Raw genomic sequence first — 12,371 nt, forward strand, 5'->3', positions numbered from 1 at the left:
TAAGTAATTCCACTAGGATAAATTTTTTAGGGGTTTTCCTTCTGATGGATCAGAAGAAGGGAAAAATAAGCAGTGATATCAATACAAACCTACTGCTGGCACCCTCTCCACTCTGTCAGGGGGACGCTACTTGTCTCAGCATGTAACAGAAAAGGTTCTCTAGCGATCTATGTGGAATCAGCTGACGCTGTAAAAGGAGAGTGCTCTTTCACTCTATAGTAATCTTGAGCCACTGCATGTTTAAATATATCATACCTGATGCTAACATTAACCTTTAAGGCTGAGTTAACACTTCAGTTATTTGGTCAGTTTTTGACCCATAACTGACCAAATAAGTGAAGTGTGAACTTCTTAGAGTGACACCTGTCAACTGTACAGGCCCACAGTAACTGTTTCACTATCGCAGCGGTACCAGCTATGCGTGTATCTGCAATGCACAGTGATGTACACCGAGATACACGCCCCCTGCAGATGGGAAATAGCTGACTTATAACGCGCTTGTTACGAATTAATTTGGATTGATTTTATTGGAAAAATTTGGTGAAGTGTCTGAATAGAATTTTTTAAAACTTTGCTCATCTCTAGCCATATTATTAAATTACCAAGCAGTTTACTGTACAGATATGGCAACTGCAAACATGTTCTACCTTTAGTCCAATGGTTTTATGTGCTGTATTGGATATTTACATTCAGGCTGACATCATTACGCACAGGTTTTTCCCAGCATTAAATGTTCCCCAAATTTGACAAAATTGGTAATGACAGTAGGGAAATAAAGTTATGTGAAGTTGAAATAAGACAGTCATTTGTTCACTGTTATAAGCAAATGTAGTTTAAGAAAGTCACAATAGACTTGTGAGACCAATATTTTGACATGAATGCTATTGGTTTTAGATACGTATTCTGCTCTACATGAATGTCATTATTAGTCTTGGTAGGCTTGTGTGCAAGGTATTCAGAATTAAAAATGTGTGCGATAATGGTGCTCTTAAACTTGTGAAACAGAAATATGAGATTAAAGAATTTCTAATTAGGTTATGCTATTAACAAGTGGAAAGATAAGAATACTTTGCACAAAGAAATTCCATTGTTAAAACTGCATATTGCAGCCATCATTTTTGACTCATTCCTTCTTCTTTCATGGGTCCCCTGGCTTTAAGGCTTTAAGCAGATTCCTTTAATTAACTTTCTACTAGTGATGTAATATGCCTATAGTTATTATATATATATATATATATATATATTTTTTACAGAAGGTACCTGTTGCCGTATCTTTAAACTAGGGTACTTACCAACAGTACTGTGAAAGGGGCAGGGTCAACCACAACAGGGCAGGGAAGGGGGTTTTGCAAATTTACCCCAAAATTAAGAGTTTATGTTTTCAACACTTAGATGTAGTCATGGGGGTTATCAGGGCAGAACTTGGCAACTACTGGATACTGTGTCAGATTGTTCCATTGAAGGGACTATAATTATACCCTGAGTGCATAAATGAATGTATTAGATGGACGGAAAAGAGGTCTCACCTTTGGGACATGCAAATATTTTGAGAAAATGGGTTACTAATAATAGGCCCTCCTTGAAGTGGTTAACATTTTTAAGTCCCAGGAGGGGTCACACATTTTTGTGCAATCCTCATTTGGCCAAAACGTGCAACTTTTGACTGTTTCCAGCTATTTTTGTCACTTTTACAAAAACTGGATGTGGCTTAGAGGAAAGGCGTGGCCTACAGCTACCTGACATATTTACTTTATGTAAGAAATGGTAAAGCAAATCTATACCACCTGGCATAGATTTGATTTTCACGTACACGGAAAAAGGTGTGACAATTTTATTAAGATGACTGTTCAAAGCCTGGATGTATATTCAAAGCCTTTAAATTGTTGGATTGCATGTAGACCCATAGGCCATGGCTAATTTATATAGAAAAAAAGGAGTTTTCTCAAAAACGTATTTTTCACATTTTGCATACAGTCTATTCTCCTTCACATCTTAAGTATGGTACATGTTTGCGATGGAAGAACAGTCCTGGTTAGAAGATCAGGATGTTATCAAGGTACATGATAACTCAGACAAAGAAAGAATTTCAGATCAGAAGATGTCTTTCACAAATTTTTGAAAGACTGCTTTAGCATTGCTAAGCAAAGACATGACAACATACTTGTTGTGGCCATCACGGGTATTAAAAGTAGTTTTTCACTCATCCCCTTCACAGATGCGGATCAGGTTGTACATACCATACAGATCTAATTTGGTAAACATCCTAGCGCCACATACTATAGTCTGTCAAATAGTTCAGGGATCAAGGGTAGCAAATTTTTATTCTTCACAGTTATTTTATTTAAACCGTGGTAATCAATGCAAGGATGAAGCAACCCATTATACTTCTTAAAGGGGTTGTGCCACGAAACACATTCTACATTTTTCAAACCTGAATACTTTTGTAATTGCATGTAGTTAAAAATGTAATAGAGCCACTCAGATAATCAATAAAATGTATCTGTATACATTTGTGGTTTGTTCTTGTCCAACTGTGTGGTCGCACATGCTCAGTTTAATTCAACTGCCACCAGCCATATCTTCTGTTAGGAGTTACAGGGAGAGAGCTGCAGCAGAAAGGACACACCCTAGAGAAAGGACACACCTCCTTTAGTGGCCAGCCTGAGAAAAACCTAGCAGAACAATTGAAGTAATGAATAGGGAGATATCTGGTTCCATGTGAGACACATGGCTGGTTCTAGCTTTGTTAGAAAGATTATAAGATACTATATTTACATCTGGCATGGGATTATTCCTTTAACAAATTAAAATCCAGCTCCAGCCAGAGAAGATGACTTGCAGATAATCCCTCCAGGTTTTCTTTAATGTAGCCTGACATGGTTTGTGTTTCAGGTAGAGACAGAGAATAAACACAGTCTTGTGGAGGTTCTACGAAACTGGTGGTAGCCATACAGGCTGTACAGTAGTCAGACATTGGGAGTGAGAGCTGAACCCTCATGTAGAATCTGCCTGGAGTTCCAATCCAGGACAGTACTGTGCATACGAAGCCAGGCAGATGCAGGCAGGATGTGGAGTGTGCCCACTTGAAGCTCCAAGAGCTCAGTGACATACTGTATGGTCTCTGAGAGAGCCTTCCCCTTGAGGATGCCACCACTAAGGACTTCTCTAGGCGCTGGCCTAGTATTCAGTACTGGTTCACCAAGTTTCCTGCTGAGCCAGAATCTATGAAGGCCTGCACAATAAACCGAGTTCCACAGCAAGACAATAACAGAGGTAATGTCAATTTTGGAGAAAGCAGGTGTTCACCTAGAGCAGTGATTGCTAACCTATTGCACTCCAGATGTGGTGAAACTAAGACTCCCAGCATGCTCCATTAATTTCTATGGAGTTCAGAGAACAGCCAAGTAAGTGTGCATCTTGGGAGCTGTAGTTTTACCACAGCTGGAGTGCTGGAGGTTAGAAATCACAGGCCTAGGGCCATCTTTCCTATCAACCCTAGGCCCTGGAGTCCCACCTTGTGGGGACAAGTGCAGACATAATGCCCTTTGGATCTACAATGCAGACATTGGAGCACTTGTGCTGATACTCCTCTTCAGAGAGCCTGACTCTATCCACTTGCATGGGTACAGGTGCTTGTGTTAGGGATAAATTCATCTTATTTGTAGTGGCATCGGATATATGTCTTCTTATACAAACTTTCAATGGACCAGAGGTATGTCCCACTTATTGCAGATTAAACAGGTGGCCAAATAAATTGCATGGGAGTTATTTCAGTTTATATAGGTACGTATCTTATATTCTGATGTTGTGCGCGCCCAATAGGAATGACAACCCTGGCATATTTACATGCTTTGCATTTACGATACCCACATTTATAAAAGCCAAGATAAGATAACCATGTTTTTTTGGTCTTTCTCTGGGAATATATGCATTTGGTGATATCATATTACCAAGGGTCCGTGCTTTCCTAGCTACAAATCGCACCCATTTTTTTTTATAATTTAAGCCAATACGTTATCTTGCTGTAATATAGGTAAGTATTTATGAACAATTCCTATAATTCGACGATACTGTAGACTATAAGTGGTAACAAATATTACTGGTTGTTTCTGGTCTACGTTCACACACATTTGGAGCTTCTTTTGGAGCCAGTCACTTGCCACTAGAATCTATTTATTTGAATTAAAACCTATTAAAGTTTATTGATAATGTAGGGGTTGGGCACCGAAAATAATTTCCTCTTGTGGGCCTGAAGAACGCTAGTCCGACACCGGTTGGTCGGGCACAGCTGACGACAAGTAACATACAGTATAAAAGACTAAAGATTGACAGATCGTAATTCCCACCCTCTCCCTCTTGTTGTGCAGTGCCTTCATGAGCACCCTCTCATATTACTGCCTCAAAGGTACTTTGAAAAAACATGTATGTGTTTAACTCTGTGATGAAACAAAATCTTGTAAACAATTTGTAATTTAAACCTCATTTGTCATGTTTACAGATGGCGAGAAAGCAGTTTTAAAAAACCACCATGATCAAAATATGACTCCACAGTGGAACACTATAGAATCATCCAGAACGAGCAAAGACACTATAGAAGATATTAACTCACCAGAGCAGTAAGTAGAATTACTTTTGGTCGACAATTTTATTTTTTATTTTTTTATTTAATGAACCTAATCTAAAATTCAGCATCCATTCTTTTTAATCTTAGAATTTGATGAATTTGAATAGTTCGTATTGCTGTGTGTCTATACATACCATGGTTCAACTGAGCTACACTTAGATCACCATATGGTTATCTAAGTTTAGCTCAGTAAAACTGTAGATCTGTGCTGTGCATCAGCATTACGGCCATCTGAAAGCAACCTTACCGTGTATCTACATAAGATATTTTTTATCACGTAGTCAAAACTGCATGACTGACTGCAAAACTGACCACAAAGTCAAAAATGTTTCATATAATACAACTGTAGGGTTTATGCCATATTTAAATACCTGACATAAATTTACGTTGGGCGGTCGGGAAAGAGTCAAAGAGCTTTAATAGGATTTATAACCTAGAGTGACTCAAAGAGATCTTCATCCTGGAGAATCTGCAGAGGAAATAATATTTAAAGTGTAACTTTCATGCTTTTTTTATTTTTGTAATGTATAGGGGCAGTGATACTGACAATTTTTGTAATTTACTGAAATTACTGAAATTGTACATTTCTATTAGAAAAATAGCTCTAAAGTGGCCCATTTTGAGCCTTGGCAATGCTCCTCTGTCTTCTGTTTACATAACTGGGGATACTTGCTCAACACTGACTGTGTTATGTAAACAGAACCAGTTATACAGAGGAAATGATGCAAAAATAATGTAATGCAAAACAGTTGTGGACCCACTGTGCCTAGTGAACAAACTTATCTGGGGGCTACACCTGACCAAAGTGATTTAAGAGACATTGGTGCGTAGCACAAAGTGGACAAGCAAGAGCATGATCAATGGGCTAGTGAAAGTCAGGACAGGTAGAGTTTGTGCAGTATGGTAGTCAGGCAATAGGCTAGGGCCGGCAGCACAGGGTCAATCCAATATATAGGGAGAGGTCAGGCACGGGAGGACAGGACAATTTAATAGTGCAACTTCGCAGAAGACAATCTGAGACCCTAAATCTCAGGCACATTAAAATAGGGGAAGGCACTCCAGGTAACACTGACATAAGATGAGAAGAGATTAGCCCAATTGCATGCTGACCCTTTAAGAGCCAGGTAGAGAACACACTTGTGGCCTGAGAGTGAGCAGTAGAAAACGGATGGGGAAGGCCTGCAACAGAAAATAGTGTGAAACAGCGGGGAGCATTAGTTCTCCAGCAACTGTGTCCACCAGGAGAGGGGCGATGCCAGCAGGCATGGACTTCCAGCATCACAGTATCCCCCGTTAAGCCCCCTTCTCTTTGGTCCATACTCCAGACCATAGAATTTTCTGAGAAGAGCTAGTGGACCAATATTCTTGGCAAGCTCCCAAGATCTCTCCCCAGGACCAAATCATCTCCAATCCATCAAATAGAAAGTTTTTCCTCCAACCCTCTTGACATCAAGGATGCTTTTTTATCTCTAACTCATCTTCAGCAACAACTAGAATGTGAGCAGAAACTGAAGTCCTGGAGCAGTGGTTTAATATGTAAGAAATGGAAGGAGTTGAGAATATGCAGAGAAGGTTTAAGAACAAATTATAGCAAACAGGGTTGATCTGTTTCACAATCTTAAAGAGACCAAAGAATCAAGGGTAAAACTTATGGGACAGCACCATCAAAGAGATCAAGGAGATTAGAGGAGATCCAGACTTTGCCTCCTGGGGAGAATTAAGATGGTGCCCCGAATCTCTAGTCAGCAGATCTCTTCACGCATGCAACCGCCTCGACCAGGGAGGCTTTAGACTCCTGTCAGAACTGGACAAAGCCCTTGAGAGTAGAGATCGCAACTAGAACCTCAGAGGAAACTGGAAGTGTAATCCACAGATGCTGCCAATACACAATGCAGAAAGGGATAACTACCAGTATACACACCTATCATAAGAGAATTCAGCCTAGGGAAGCAAAGGTACTCAGTAGGTCTGGCAGGAAGAGATGGAATTGTGCTGTTAATTTTCCAATACTTGGTTAGTACACTCCACATCCTCATTAGACTGAGGATGATATGCATTCAGAAATCTGCAGGATTGACTCAAGAACCTAGGTGTGACTAGTGTCTCCGCTATGATAAATTATGTTCTAGGAAAACCATGTAGACATAAATTGACAAACAGGTCATCAAGGTGGATGGCAGTAGGAAGATCAGGGGAACATTTTTGAGAAACAATCAAAAACTGCCCAGAAGGATGGAGGCAGATCTATGATGAAATCCCTAGCACTGTGTTGCCACAGAGATTTTAGCACGGGCAAAGGAAAGATAAGGTCTTTGCCAAGAGGGCTTGTTTTGTTTGCATGTGGCATAGGACATCATATAATCAGAAATGTCCAGTGAAAGTGTAGGCCACCAATATTATGGAGAAAACAGGTTTACCATTATTACTGTATTTGATGATGAATCCTCTCTCTAGCTTCTCCTTTATGTAGCCTGACATGGAATTAGTATCCAGAAGGGACAGTGAATATACACAATCAAAGAGGAGTGGTGCCAGGCAATAGGGTGATAGAACAGTCATATAGTCTATAAGGCATCAGAGTTTCATCCTTATTCTTATAAAAAAAAACATCCATATAGCTGGATTATAAAGGAGGTAGTCGCTTGAGTTTTTGAGCGATTTAAGACCTCAGGACTGGCTAAACAGTAGTCAGACAGATTGAGAGCCAAAGCATGGAGATGTAACCAAGGTAACCCCAGCAATAATAGACTGATGTATTCAGGGAGTGTACAATGCATTTGGAAAGTCTTCAGACCCTTTCACTTTTTTCATATTTTGTTATGTTGCTGCCTTGTGATAAAATAAAATTAAATTCAAGTTTTCCCCATATTTTCTGCAATCAATGCCCCATAGTGACAAACCCCATAATCTTTTGCTAATTTATTGAAAAGGAAAAACTAAAATATTGCATTGACATAAAGTCCATTTACTCAGTACTTAGTTGAAGCACCTTTGGCAGCGACTACAGCCACCAGTCTTCTGGGGTATGATGCCACCAGGTTTGCACACCTGGAATTCAGGAATTTTCTGCAATTGTTCTCTGCATATCCTCTCAAACTATGTCAGATTTTATGGGGACCACCGGTGGACAGCCATTTTCAGGTCTCTTCAGAGATGTTTGATTGGGTTCAAATCAGGGCTCTGGCTGGGCAACATACAGCCACTCCTAGGTTGTCTTGTTGGAGGGTGAGCCATCTTCCCATTCCAAGGTCCAGAGAACTCTGGATCAGGTTTTCATTAAGAATATCTCTGTACTTTCGCCTATTCAGATTTCCCTGAACTCTGACCAGTCCCTGCCATTGAAAAACACCCCCATAGCATGAAGCTGCTACCACCATGCTTTACTGTAGGGATGGTATTTGAGAGATGATGAGCAGTGCCTGGTTTCCTCCAGACATAATGCTTACAATTGAGGTCTAAAAGTTCAGTCTCTGTTTCATCAGACTAGAGAATCTTGTTTCCTTTAGGTGCTTTTTTGGCAAACTCCAGTTGGGCTTTCATGTGTCTTTTACTGGGAGACTTCTTTCTGGCCACTCTGCCATAAAGCCCAAATTATTGGAGTGCTACAGTGATGTTTGACCTTCTGGAAGTTTCTGCCATCTGCATACAGGATCTTTGGAGCTTAGCCAGAATAATCATTGGGTTCTTAGTCACCTCTCTCACCAAGACCTATCTCCCCTGATTAATTAATTTGGTGGGGAATCTGATAGCCTATAATAACAGTCTTATAACAGTTGCTGCGGGGAGACCTGGGACCTGCAGAGCCGGCAGTGGAGCCAGAACCCAACGGTGGTGATTTAGTAAGTATGATTATCACTGCAGGTCTGGACACAAGATGATCCCATGCCATATGCAGCGGCTACCTGCTGGGGTTACTCCCATGAAAACTTCTCAAAAATGATTGAGAGAAATAGAAGGCCCCTAGAACTAAATTTTAATGTTCACAGCACAGGGTCTGAATACTTATATCAATTAGATATTTTTTTTCTAATGAATTTGCAAACATTTCTAAAATTCTGTTTTCAGTTTTTCATTATAGTGTATTAAATGCAGATTGGTGGGGCAAAAATTTGTAATTTTTTTATTTAAGCAAACGTGAAAACGGAAAGGGTCTGAATACTTTCCAAATGTGTTGTATAGAAGGAGATCTACACAGTATGCAGAATCCCCATCATGGGCACAATAGAGTACAGGATAAGTTAAGGGAGGGGAATTCCATTGACAGAGGCCACAGCCTCCTCCAGGTAGACAATGAGTATACAGTATTGAGTAACTAAGACCTAATGCAGGAAGTTCACCGCAAAAAGTCCTGTTCAGATAAGCAGATTGTTAGATTTGTCCATAATTTGTCCTGAGAGGACATATTATTATAAAGCAGCTTTACATTTTTACTTTCTAATATGTATAACGCACTACAGTGTTTTATGTAAATTCTTCTGTTCATCTTTGACCTGCAGTTGGTGTACAGTATCTAAATGTCAATCTGAAAAATGTCTTGTATAATGCCTGAGGAATGAATTACTGTACACATTGAACTAAGCATTTAAAGGAAACCTGTCATGAACTTTATGCTGCTCATACTAATAGCAGCATAAAGTAGAGACAGGTGAGTTTATTTCAGCAGTCTGTCATTTATAAGTTGAAAGTAAGTGGTTGCCGAGAACCAAAATCACAATGATTGCAGACTGGGCCTGTAAAAGAGTCATGGCCACCTGAGAAGAGTCCTGGTTATTCATGACTTCCTGCTCTCCCTGCCCTCCTGCTGATGTCTGACAGTCTTCTACCTAGTCTTCTCCCTTTCTCTCTAGGAGAGAACTGCCAATCATCAGCAGATGAGATTATGAATAACCATGACTCTTCTCAGGTAGATGTGACTCTTTTCCAGGCCTGGGCTGCAGTGATTATGATGCTGGTTCTCAGCAGCCTCTTACTTTTAGCTGATGAGTGACACATCACTGAAATCAGCATTTCTGTCACTATTTTATGCTGCCCTCAGTAAGGTCAGCATAAAGGTGATGACAGGTTCCCTTTAATATCTTTAGTCTAAACAGTAACTTTTCATTCCCAGTTGCCAAAAATCTCGTATTCTTATTTCTCATTTTAGTGTCAAAAGGAATAGTTTCTGTAAGTTCATATATTAGAGAATACCCACACACACAACTTGTAATCAGTCTTGTAATCCGTGGGCTCCCCAACGGTTGGATCCCTTTGGTCAAATATTTATGGTGTGTCCTATGCTTATTTTACGGATGTTACTGGTGGGTAATCTCCTTGTAAAATGCTCATATAATGCTGCTCAATGGATCTTCACGTCACTGTGTAGGCTTAGCCCTAGATGAAAGGACCACTGGGTTAATACAAGGTACTTGTTATATTAAGAAGAAATAGTTATTTACAATATCTTAAATCTCAAGAACTATAAAATCGATCTACTAATCTAATTATAAAATAATTAAAATATAGAAAAAGCTTAAAGGGAACATGTCATCAACTTTTTGCTGCCCATACTAACGGCAGAATAAAGTAAAGACAGGTGAGTTGATTTCAGCGATCTGTCATTTAAAAGTTAAAAGTAAGTGGTTGCCAAGAACCAACATCACAATCATTGCACACTGGGCCTGGAAAAGAGTCCCGTCCTCCTGAGAAGAGTCATGGTTATTCATAATGTCCTGCTCTCCCTGCCCTCCTGCTGATGTCTGACAGTCTTCTACCTGCCAATCATCCGCTGATAGGCAGGAGAGCAGGAGATTATGAATAACCATGACTCTTCTCAGGTAGATGTGACTCTTTTCCAGGCCTGGGCTGCAGTGATTATGAGGCTGGTTCTCAGCAGCCTCTTACTTTTAGCTGATGAGTGACACACCGCTGACATCAGCATTTCTGTCACTATTTTATGCTGCCTTCAGTGAGTTCAGTTTATGACAGGTTCCCTTTAAGAACATATAACAAAAGATAGCAAAACTCATGGGGTTACAAAATCAATTCACTAATATAATTAGAAGACTGCTGTAATGATTTAAGAGTCATTTCACTTAGGGTACACACTAGCGTTTTTGCTGGATCCGGCAGGGTTCAGCAAAAACGCTTCAGTTACTGATAATAGAACCATCTTAACATTGCCAAAACGGATCCGTTTTGAACTTCATTGAAAGTCAATAGAGGACAGATCCGTTTTCTATTGTGTCAGAGAAAACGGATCCATCCCCATTGACTTGCATTGTGCTCCGCATCCCAGGGACGGAAAGAAAAAAGAAGCATGCTGCAGTTTTCTCTCCGGTCTGGAAACTGAACTAAACAGAACGGAATTCATTTTGGTGCATTCCGTTCTGTTCAGTTCAGTTTGGTCCCCATTGACAATGAATGGGGACCAAACTGAAGCGTTTTTTTCTGGTATTGAGCCCCTAGGATGGAACTCAATACTGGAAAACTTTAATGCTAGTGTGAAAGTACCCTTAGATTGTGAACCCCATTGGGGACAGCCCGATGTTAATGTCTGTAACTCACTGCAGAATATAGCTATATAAGTGCATAAAATAAATAAATAAAATGTCATGTTTTAACTAACATTATTATGATATGAATATCTATGTACAAATTAATGATCTTAAATTCTCTTAATATCTTCACAGTATACAGCGACGGCTATCGTTACAACTACCCATTCTCCACCATGCCTACTTGCCATCAATAGGTGGCGTGGATGCAAGCTGTGCCAGTCCGTGTGTAAGCCCTAGTGCCAGCCCCCGGCACAGACATGTGCAGCCTTCCTTCCAAGTCATGGTCTCTGGCCTGTAGAAATGGGTGAAACAGGCTTCCTAGACTACTCCTGTAATTTCTCAAGAAAGACTCAACTGCACATTCTGATATAGAATCTTTGCTATACACACATAACATTTGCTCTTAATGTATGGAGACAGAGGAATTCTACGGATGTTACCCTGGGAGGCCGATTTCAACCAGCATGGGCTATTAATGAAAGAGTTAGAGAGATGCACAGAGTTATACCTGGAGCCTTATTTGTAGAGTTTTTGTTTCTTTACTCAGAGGACTCAGATAAAATAATTCTTCCCAAAACTCTATGAGCAAAAGAACAAGAGAACAAAATTTCGAATCTTGCACAAAGGAAAGAAATTCAGAAAGGAATAACTTTTTAAATTCAACTCACAATGCTACGAATATGGCTGCTATGTACTTTGGTTAGTACACTTTATACACATGTATAAACCTAAAAAAAATGCTAAAAAAAATTAATAAATAAAAATAAAAAGAGGAGACAGCACAGCTAGGAATTCTATCCAGAGGAACATACACGGGTTTGCACAATTCTGCTGAGATGCTGAATGCATTCCATTATGATAAGCCCTGCTTATGTTTCACGTCAGACAACATGGCAGAAAAAAATAAGAGCATCTTTACAAATGATCCCTCAGGTGACAGCGAGACATGCAGTATTACCAAGGTTTTGTCTCTGTAACTGAACTAAGCTGTTTTTACAATGGTATATATTTAAAGCAGTATGGAGTCAATAAGAAACCAAGGTTTTATTGTACTGAGCCAGAACAATTTGCAGCACAGCACTTCTGAGAATTAGGAACGCCTAAGTTTCTACGCTCGCCATTTGGGACTAGGATTTATCAAGGTTTCTGTATTTTTTTGTAATGCACAGAACTGAGAAACTTGCAGGCCTGGGACCTAGTAAATAGCTTAT

At 39.8% G+C, this 12,371-nt stretch overlaps 1 protein-coding gene across 1 annotated transcript in view; it reads left to right on the top strand.

The window, feature by feature from the left end:
• Window positions 1–12,028, top strand: part of GABBR2 (gamma-aminobutyric acid type B receptor subunit 2) — an 858,895-nt gene extending 846,867 nt beyond the window's left edge. The window contains exons 18-19 of the mRNA XM_044294545.1: window positions 4,499–4,616; window positions 11,293–12,028. Of these exons, the coding sequence (XP_044150480.1) occupies window positions 4,499–4,616; window positions 11,293–11,458 (284 nt within the window). The 3' untranslated portion in view covers window positions 11,459–12,028. The remainder of the gene's footprint in view (window positions 1–4,498; window positions 4,617–11,292) is intronic.
• Window positions 12,029–12,371: the final 343 nt, after the last annotated feature.

Source organism: Bufo gargarizans, chromosome 5 (genome assembly GCF_014858855.1).
Source record: "Bufo gargarizans isolate SCDJY-AF-19 chromosome 5, ASM1485885v1, whole genome shotgun sequence".
In the NCBI taxonomy this organism is placed as follows: Eukaryota; Metazoa; Chordata; class Amphibia; order Anura; family Bufonidae; genus Bufo; species Bufo gargarizans.